Source organism: Trifolium pratense, linkage group LG5, assembly GCF_020283565.1.
Source record: "Trifolium pratense cultivar HEN17-A07 linkage group LG5, ARS_RC_1.1, whole genome shotgun sequence".
NCBI classification, from domain to species: Eukaryota; Viridiplantae; Streptophyta; class Magnoliopsida; order Fabales; family Fabaceae; genus Trifolium; species Trifolium pratense.
Window position 1 is genome coordinate 33,023,129 of NC_060063.1, and position 10,928 is coordinate 33,034,056.

The window sequence follows — 10,928 nt, forward strand, 5'->3', positions numbered from 1 at the left end:
GAAAGAGAAGAGAAATGCTTAATTTCTACTGCTTGGTTAGCAAAGAAGTTGTGAAGAGAGAAAACAAAACAGTGGGGCCCATAGCTTTTTTATTTCTTCTCTCACTTGTGAAGAAAGTGCAGAAAAATGGACACACTTTTAAAACTTTCCTATTTTAACCTTGCATTACTACATATTTTTTGCATCTTCTTTGGAGTATTTTTTTTTTTTTTATGGACTTTGGAGTATGTTCTTGTGTTTTAAATTGCAACGTTACTCTGCATAGTATGTCCTTTATTATATATAAACTTTATTTATGAAACAAACTTTTATATAATTTACGTTAACAAAAACTATTATTTTATTTTTAACTTTTAATTTATTTTTCTTGGTCAAGTTTTAATTTCTAATTTAATTAAGCAATGTAATTATTAATTAATTGATTAAAAATAATTATTAAATTAGTTTAATTACAATATATTAATAATCAAATTAATTAAAAGTAATAAATAATTAATATTAAACTTTATTCAAGGATAGTTTTATACTTTTACAATTAATCACATTTCTCTCTTCTTACTTTCTATTCAACCAAACAAAAGAAAAGAGAGAGAAATACTACTTTCTCTTCAATTTCTTTCATCTTTCTCTTATACCAATCAATATATCAATTCAACTCTATTTCTCATCTATTTCTCTCTTCTCTCACTCTCTCTCACCTATTTCTCTCTTCTCACTTTCTTCTCTCAACCAAACACGCCCTAAAGGATTCTCCTGTGATTTAAGCTCGTGGCGCATAAACCAGATAGAAGGGAAAAAAAATGGAGGATGCACTTTCTTCATCACCTTCTCTTTGTCCAGTTGTTCATGTGGGTGACATGGATTTTTATTTATTTATTTATCTATCTATTTATTATTTTCTTTAGCATTTTCAATGTATTATGGGTGAACGTACCACTAAGGCGGATAATTTTAATAAGTCTAAAAATTAAAAAAAACTATTTATTCATCTGAGCGATGTACCTATACATATCTAATAAAATATGCATCGAAATTGTGTATGCATGTTATTATGTGAAAAAGTTTTAAGAAGTTTAGGGTATTACTGTACAATTTGCTAAAATTATACTATAAACTGGAAAACAACCTTAATGTAGCTGTCTCTTAACTAACTTAACCATTTAATTTAACAAATTGGTAAACTATATATATTGCAATTTGCATGTGTTACATAAATTAATTAATTAAATAAAATGAAACAGGACATGAATCTTGAAAACAGAGGAGGAAGAAATGAGTTTTTCCCTGAAGATTCATTTAAGAGTTGGGGTGATTATGGAAAAGCGTTTATGAAAACACCATTTCGGTTGAAAGATAGAATGTTTACACGTTCTAAAGATTACATGGAAATTGTTGAAATGAAAGCTAGAAGTAACCATCAAATGAAGAAGACACTAAGTTGGTGGGATCTTATTTGGTTTGGAATTGGAGCTGTTGTAGGTTCTGGAATTTTCGTTCTAACCGGACTTGAAGCTCGTGAGGAGGCAGGTCCAGCCGTTGTTTTGTCGTATGTTGTCTCCGGTACCGCGGCTTTGCTGTCGGTTTTCTGTTACACCGAATTTGCTGTCGAAATTCCTGTTGCAGGTTTGTTTTTTTCCTACCTTCCTCTCATATCACCCTTTGAACTATAACTTTATTTAGCAAAAAAAAAAATGACATTTCTTAAGCTATGTAATTATAATTTTGACTTGGCATATTTTGTGCATGTTTGGAATCATAGTTGATTTGATGAAATCACGGTGACACTGTGATTTTGTTGATCTATAGTGTAGTTTTTTCAAAATTATAGCGACTCACCATGATTCTGTCAAATTTACTGTGAACTCATTAACGAATCATAGTTGTTTTTTGATTATTAATCAGGTGGGTCATTTGCATACTTAAGAGTAGAACTAGGAGACTTTGTGGCCTTTATAGCCGCCGGAAACATACTCCTTGAATATGTTATAGGAGCAGCGGCCGTAGCTCGGTCATGGACCTCTTATTTCGCCAACCTATGCAACAAAAACCCGGACGATTTTCGCATAATAGTCCACAGCATGAACCCTAATTATGGCCATCTTGACCCTATTGCTGTTGGAGCCCTCATAGCCATTGCCATCCTTGCAAGCTTCAGCACAAAGGCTTCTTCCATGTTCAACAAAATTGCCACAATTCTCCACTTATTTGTCATTGTCTTCATCATCGTCGTTGGCCTAATCAATGCCAACCCGGAAAACTACTCATCATTTACGCCTTTTGGTACTCGAGGCATTTTCAAAGCTTCGGCTGTTCTTTTCTTTGCTTACATAGGTTTTGATGCTGTTTCAACTATGGCTGAGGAAACTAAAAACCCTGGAAGAGACATTCCTATTGGACTTGTTGGCTCAATGGTGATTATCACTTTAATATATTGTTTACTAGCATCAACACTTTGCCTTATGCAGAACTACAAAACCATCGATGTCAATGCGCCTTTTTCCGTTGCGTTTAGTTCAATTGGATGGGGATGGGCTAAATACATTGTTGCATTGGGAGCATTAAAAGGAATGACGACCGTTTTGTTGGTTAATGTTGTCGGTGCTTCGCGTTATTTAACACACATTTCTCGTACTCACATGATGCCTCCTTGGTTTGCTCTTGTTCACGAAAAAACCGGAACACCTTTGAATGCTACAATTGCAATGGTTATATCTACTGCTATGGTTGCATTTTTCACAGATCTTCGTATTCTATCGAACTTATTATCAATTTCAACGCTTTTTATTTTCATGCTTGTGGCAGTTGGGATTTTAGTCCGTCGTTATTATTCGACCGGTGTAACTACAAAAGAGAATCAAATTAAGCTAATTGTGTGTATTGTGTTGATTATTGGATCTTCATGTGGCATGTCTGGTTATAGAGCAATGAGTAATGGTTGGATTGGTTGGGCAGTTACTGTTCCATTTTGGCTATTAGGAACAGGAGGTGTTTGGTTTCTTGTTCCAGAAGCAAAGAAACCTAAAGTTTGGGGGGTACCTTTAGTTCCATTGTCACCTTCATTTTCTATTGCTATTAATATATTTCTTCTTGGATCTATTGATAAAGATTCATATATAAGGTTTGGGATATGGTCAGGGATTTTGTTGATTTATTATGTTCTGATTGGGCTACATGCTTCTTATGATGCATCAAAGGAGGTTGAGAGTAGACATTATATGGCCCAATATATTGACAAGGAGATGGAGATTAAGGACAAGGAGATTAAGAATGTAGAAGAGGAATGTAAAATTTAGAGGCAGGATAATTGGCCAAAGAAGAGGAGTTAAGTACTAATTAAAGAGACAAAAAAAAAAGTACTAATTAAAGAGTGTTGAAGTGTAAGCCTTTAAAGAATGTTATTGATATTAAGTTTAAGGCTCGTTATCATGGATAACAAAACTTCATTACCATAAAAAGTACTATGAAATTTCTTTGAAGGCCTCAATGTCAAACACTTCACTTCATAGTGCTCAAATCAAGTTGTGGGGCATCGTGGAAAATAGCATAAGCTTTGAAAACTCTTATGAAATGAGAGTTGGAATCAAAATATGGCCTCCTAGATTTTAATGAGTGTTTGCAAAAGTCGGTAGAAGTGAATAATTGCCTTTTTACATGTAAAGAATTTAAATTCCAAGATTAAATGATTAACAAGCACCGATGTTTATCACTTGTGTCATATTATAGTTGCGTTTATTCAAGTCTTTAAAAAACTGATTTTGTTTTAAAAATTTTAAAGTTATTTTGGGTTTGTTTACTATCATAAAAATTATTTCTTTAAAAAAAAAGTTCCTTGTTATTTTAAAAATATAGATTTTAAGAAAAACTATTAGAATTAATTTATCATTAAGGCATAAAAATGATTATTTTTTAACAAAATAATTATTTTTTGACAAAACAAGCAAACATTATTAAAATGATAAAAAATAAACTTTTTTTTATAATAATAAACACATTTTCATTTTAACGGTAGAAAAATTAACTACCGAACCTAGTTAAGTTGGCAGGATGTTAACATTTTCATTTTACTAGGACTAGAAATTCTACTAAGCGAAATGACCTGCATTCGAACTCCGACATCGTTACATATATAATGCAATATTTGTGTCAACTTAGTTAAGCTCATGACAAACATATACTTTTTTTTGGTAGAGTATATTCCCCTCCCTTAGATAACATTTTTTTAGTAATTTTACCTAAAGAAAAAAGAAGAATAAAAGTGATAGACGTGGTTCAATGGCATTTAGTCAAAATTGCCGTCTTTAAAATATACAAAATGTCATAGGGAAGCTTAATTAAAGAAAGTTCAAGAATCAACAATAAACTAACATGAACATTATCTATATTTAATAAACATATATATGTAATGAAACAAAAATGATGGGAAACCAAGATGTGAAGCTGCTTAACTTTTTATTGAGTCCAGTTGGTAGAAGAGTTGAATGGGCTCTAAAACTAAAGGGTATTGATTATGAGTATTTAGTGTTAGTGTAAAAACGGAGATGTTTTCTCTCCCCACCCCCCGTGAATCTTTTATCCCCCCTGAGTTTCCAATTTTGCCCTTGAAAAAACTTCGGTTCGTAGAAACCGAAGTTTTTTTTTGCCTTGAAAACAAATTTCGGTTTCTAAAAACCGAAATTTACTCTGAATTTGCACTAGAAAAAATTCGGTTTCTGCGAACCGAATTTTTCACAAGGGCAAAATTGGAATATTGGGGGGTATAAAAGAAACACGGGGGGCCCGAAGAGAAAACATCAAAAACGGAAACATTTTCATTGATTTGCTAAAGGCACACGAGCCTGCCATTATATAGGCGTAGGCTTGATACAAACACATGGGCTTTCACACAAAAAGGTCCAATGACACACACAACACAGGATTGCTAATAACACCCCTAACAATCCCTCCCTTACACTAAAACTCATACAAAAGACAGAAAAAATCAATTCAAACACACGATATCAATCATCCCTAAATCACTTCTTAGCTTGCTGAATGTTTCAAATTTCAATGGCTTGGTCATAATGTCAGCAATTTGATCTTGAGTTTTGCAATGAACAAGTTCAATGACTCCATCCTTAGTGAGGTCTCTAAGGAAGTGAAAACGCACATCAATGTGCTTGCAACGACCATGAAGAATAGGATTCTTAGTCAACTTGATAGAGGAGCTGTTGTCACAGTGAATAAGAGTAGTGCTCCCTTGACTGATGTTCAAATGAATCAACACATTTTTGAGCCACAAGCTTTGAGAAGCACAAGCAGCAGCAGCTACAAATTCAGCTTCTGTTGTAGATAGAGTTACTATGGGCTGTTTTTTAGAGGACCAAGACACAACACCATTGCCCAATTTGAACACATATCCTGACGTGCTCTTCCTATCATCAAGATCACCTGCATAATCAGAATCTGTCCATGCCTTCAATTGCAAACTTCCAGACAATTTCTTTTCTGATTTCTTGTAAAGTATGCCAAATCCACTAGTGCCTTTCAAATACCTCATTATTCTTTTTACTGCAGCTACATGAATCTCAGTAGGCCTCTCCATGAATCTAGCAACCAAGCAGAGAGAATAAGCCATATCTGGTCTAGTTGCCAAAAGATACATCAGGCTTCCCACCATTTGTTTGTAGAGTGTTGCATCTGTAGCTTTACCATTTTCAATCTTACACAGCTTGCACCCAGGTATTATAGGACTTGTTACACAATTGCAGTTTTCCATTCCAAACTTAGCAATCAACTCTGTAGCATATTTGTTTTGGTGAATGAAAATACCTTCATCAGATTGACTCACTTCAACCCCTAGAAAATATTTCATTTTTCCTAGATCAGACATTGCAAAGTGCTTCATCGTTGACTGCTTGAAGCTATTGATTTGTGTCACATCACTGCCAGTGACAATCAAATCATCTACATACACACTTACAATAAGAATGTTCTGATCCTCTCCACATTTTACAAACAATGTATGCTCCACTGGACATTTTACAAATCCTTCAGACACAAAGTAAGACTCAATCTTACTATACCATGCTCTAGGTGCCTGCTTGAGACCATACAATGCTTTCTTCAATTTATATGCTTTGCTGCTATCTCCATTGCTATAGTCCAAAGGTTGATCAACATAAATGGTCTCAGATAACTCACCATGTAGAAAAGCACTTTTGACATCTAACTGATACACACACCATCCATTGCTTGCAGCCCAAGCCAACACAGTCCTTATAGTCTCCCACCTTGCCACAGGAGCAAAAACTTCATTGTAGTCTATGCCATACTTTTGAGAGTACCCTTTTGCTACCAATCTTGCTTTAAACTTGTCAATTTTGCCAGATTCATTGTATTTGGTCTTGAAGATCCACTTAACACCTATAGGTTTAACACCTTCAGGTAAGTCAGTCAACACCCATGTTTTGTTATCTTCTATGGATTTGATCTCAGAATCCATAGCATTTCTCCACTCTTGAACTTTACAAGCCTCATCATAAGTATATGGATCTTCATTGTTTGTAAAGAATGCTAGGTTTTGAAAGCTGTCTTGAGAGTCTTCCTGAGCATCTTTACCAGTAACAAAGTCTTTAAAGTGGGCTGGTAGCTTTTTAGTCTTGGACCTAGCTGCACAACTTCATCTTCACTATCACTGCTAGTTTCATGGTGAGCTACTCCTTCATTTTCTGCCTCTGTACTATCACTGTGAGCATCAAAATTCTCATCATTCACAGTAATAATTGGAGTATTCACTGCCTCTACTGCATCATTTGGAGTTATCACAACATCATCACTCTCTTCAATTACTATTCCTTTGTCAATATTTGAGACTTTATGCTTATTGTCCCAATTCCATGATTTTGATTCTTCAAAAATCACATCCTTGCTGATCACAATTTTCTTATTTGCTGGATTGTAAAGCTTGTAGGCTTTTGATTCTTCACTGAGCCCAAGATTGACACACACTATGCTTTTGTTATCCAACTTCTTTATGAGATTATCTGGTATATGAACATGTGCAATGCAGCCAAAAACCCTGAAATGAGTAACAGATGGTTTAAAACCACTCCAACATTCTTCTGGTGTTATATTTTTGACAGACACAGTAGGACTTCTATTCAAGACATATGTGCTCCATTTTAGTGCTTCAGGCCAAAATCTTTTTGGCACATTTCTACCACTAAGCATACTCATAACCATGTTTAATAAGGTTCTATTTTTCCTCTCTGAAACTCCATTCTGTTGTGGAGTGTAAGCAGAGGTTAACTGTCTTTTTATCCCTTGTTCTGCACAGAAATTATTGAATGCAGGTTATGTATATTCATCTTCTCTATCTGATCTTAGGCATAGAATCTTACATCCAGACTCATTCTCAACTAATGCTTTAAAAAATTTAAATTTTTCAAAGGCCTCAGACTTTTCTTTCAACATATAGACCCAAGTTTTTCTAGAAAAATCATCTGTGAGAGTCATAAAGTACTTGTTTCCACCATTGGAGCTGGGGTTGATAGGTCCACATATATCAGAATGTACAAGCTCAAGTTTTGTCTCAGCTCTCCACTTGGCTTGTTTTGGAATTGCTTGCCTGTGTTGCTTGCCAGTCAAGCAATCACTACACTTTTCTTCAATTTCTGGTAAGCCTTTTACCATATCAAGTTTCTTCAAAACTTTTAGACCTTTGAAGCTCAAGTGCCCATATCTGTTGTGCCACAACTGAGTGCTATCTTGTTTAGAAACTTGCAGACACATGGGAGTGATGACTGATGCAGTTAGTTTAAACATTCTATTTGCAGACATGTTGGTAGTGAAAATTAGACCTTTCTCATCATGATAGACCCTACACATATTATCTTTGAAGAGTAAACCTACAGTTTTCTTCTCTTGTAATTGACCAATACTCAGCAAATTTGTATTCAAGCCAGGAACAAAATACACATTTGTAATCACATGAGTTTTGCCATGGATAGATAACTTGATGTTACCTCTTCCCATAACTGGCATTTTTGCATCATTTCCTAATCTTACAGAATCTTTGTAATTAGGATCAAATTCAAATAACCATTCTTTGTTACCTATCATGTGATTGCTGCATCCTGAGTCCAAATACCAAATTTCTTCTTTCACCGTGCTTTCTTGATCAGTTCTTGCCATCAACAGTGTCTCCTCTTCATCATTGAACTCAACATAATTTGCACTATCTTCCCATTCAGGACATTCATTCCTATAGTGCCCAATCTTGTGACATTTATAGCATTCAACAATTTCTCTATTTTGTCTACCACGTCCTCTGCCTCTAGAACTTGATCTTCCTCTTCCTCTACTAGAGCTAGCACCTCTTCCATTGTTAGACACCTTCAAAGCTTGTTCTTCCACGCCTTTATTCTGATGCTTCATCCTCTGCTCATGCACAACCAAACTGCTCTGAAGTTCATCTATGGAAAGTGTTGTAACATCATTGGATTCTTCAATAGAACACACCACGTAGTTGAATCTTTCTGGCATTGATCTTAATATCTTCTCCACCACAGTGACTTGTGTCATTGCTTGACCACAAGCTGTCATCTTGTTGGCTATTGTCAAGGTTCTTGAGAAATACGCATCCACAATTTCTTCTTCTTTCATTTCAAGAACCTCAAATTCACGACGTAAGGCTTGCAATTGTGCTCTCTTAACCTTTGTGGATCCTTCATACTTCCTCTTCATGGCATCCCATATATCTTTTGATGTAGTGCGAGTCAAGATAGTCTCAAGAATGGTACGATCGATAGCTTGGAAAAGATAGTTTTTCACCTTCAAATCTTGAAGATTGCTTTCACTTGCAAGTCTTTGTTGTTCTTCTGTTGCTTCAGCTGGTGCAGTGATGACACCGGTTTCAATCAACGACCAAAGCTCTTTTGATCGAATCAAGTTTTCCATAAGCATGGACCAGTGATCGTAAAAGCCATCAAACTTTGGTACATGAGTGTAGTTAGGATTTTCTGCCATGATTTTGTGAAATGAAAGAAGTAGAAAGTATGAAAGATTGATCGGAGAAGAAGAAGATGCGGTGGTTAAGACGGTGGTGAAGGTTGTTGCAACTGAAAACGGTTATAACAGAAACGGTTATGCAAGTTTTCTGCAGAGAAACTTGCTTCTAGGCCACAGGCTCTAGATACCATTGTTAGTGTAAAAACGGAAACACTTTCATTGATTTGCTAAAGGCACACGAGCCTGCCATTATATAGGCGTAGGCTTGATACAAACACATGGGCTTTCACACAAAAAGGCCCAATGACACACACAACACAGGATTGCTAATAACACCCCTAACATTTAGAACAAGATATCTTCAATAAAACTAGTCTTCTATTTTTAAATTTCATCTGTCTATCGACGAAATGAGAATGTCGTTTTAAACTCACACTCTCTGTCACACACACACACACAAGTGGAGCATTCGGAGTTCGAACCCTGACATATGGCCTAACAATTTCAGTATTTTTTGTCGGTTGAGTTAGAACTTCTAAACCTTAAATTAATTTTTGGTTTGGGATACAAATTAAGTTTCTTACTTTTAATTTAACAATTTAAGTCTTAGAAATTATAATTAATGAAAGGATAGAAATGATATATATATATATATAATTAATCAATTGTTCTCATTTCTTATAATAACCAAGTGTTCTCACCAGACTTAAATTACTTTAAAAAAGTGAAATTCTAGCTACAAACTACTTGAACCAAAAAATAATTGGTTCAGTGGTGATTGATGCTGAATTTGGTAAGAATGACCACGGTTTGATCTCCCGCAACTGTGATTGGGAGGAGCTGAAACCACTTAATGCCAAAACTAATCTCCGGACCAGATTAAATTGGTGGTAAAAGAAAATAAAAATAAAAATAAAAATTGAAACTACATGTTAATTTTGTCAAAAAGCAAAAAAGAATCACTACATGTGGAATATACATGAAAAATGGTGCAATTGAAAAAAATGTGGACACTGCATATGCGGGTGATCTTTTCTTTGAGAATGAATTCTATCAAATACATGAGAGAAATAGTGGAATCATAGCATTGAATAAAATTGAGATATTAAATAAAAAATAAAAAATAATATTTAAAGGTGAGATAAAGAGAACACGAGAAACATGAGAGAAATTAAATTGATAGAATGGATTCTCCTTTTCTTTATAGGAGTGATCAGCACTAATCAACCGTTGGTACACTGCAGCAGATATGCATATAATGTCGCATCCGATTGCCGAGGATCCCAATCGATAATATCCAAATAATTAATACTATCAATCACAAACAATATCAGATCTGATTTTTCAAATTACCAAATCAAGATAATTAATTTTTTTGTGAAGAAATTACCAAAGTTTATATCATATATCATACCGGAACACTTATACAAAATGTGTATATATATGAATATTCATGCATAAACACTTTGTTCTGGTATAAATATTCATACAAACACTCATCAATTACCGACGAAGAAAAATTTGATAAGGAGAGGAATCCCTCTTAATTCCTCTACTCTTTGCGTGGGAGGTTGTGGAAATCTGGAAACGGAGGATCGTTTATTTTTCAATTGTCCCATGTTAGGTTCGATTTGGAGAGAGATAGTGAGGTGGTTAGAGTTCCAATTGGTTAGAGGTGACAAAACCATTTATAACTTTTAAAAAATTTAATCCCGACCAATCTCAACACTCGTGACAGGATTGAAGTGATTTGGTTCTCTACGATTTCGATTATCTGGATAACTAGAAACGACTTGATACTTAATCAAACTGGTTTTGATTGGGAAAAACGGTTAGAAGAAACTAAAATTCTATCTTGGAGAATTCTAAGAGCTCGCTCTAAAGGATTCTCCTGTGATTTAAGCTCGTGGCGCATAAACCAGATAGAAGGAAGAAAAAAA

The 10,928-nt window shown here is 34.8% G+C and overlaps 1 protein-coding gene across 1 annotated transcript; it reads left to right on the top strand.

Moving 5' to 3' along the window:
* The first annotated feature begins 800 nt into the window (after positions 1-800).
* On the top strand, positions 801-3,293 carry LOC123886470 (cationic amino acid transporter 1-like). The gene is made up of 3 exons (XM_045935786.1): positions 801-848; positions 1,242-1,623; positions 1,903-3,293. Exons 1-3 carry the CDS (start codon positions 801-803, stop codon positions 3,291-3,293), a joined length of 1,821 nt encoding a protein of 606 aa, XP_045791742.1.
* The last annotated feature ends 7,635 nt before the right edge of the window (positions 3,294-10,928 follow it).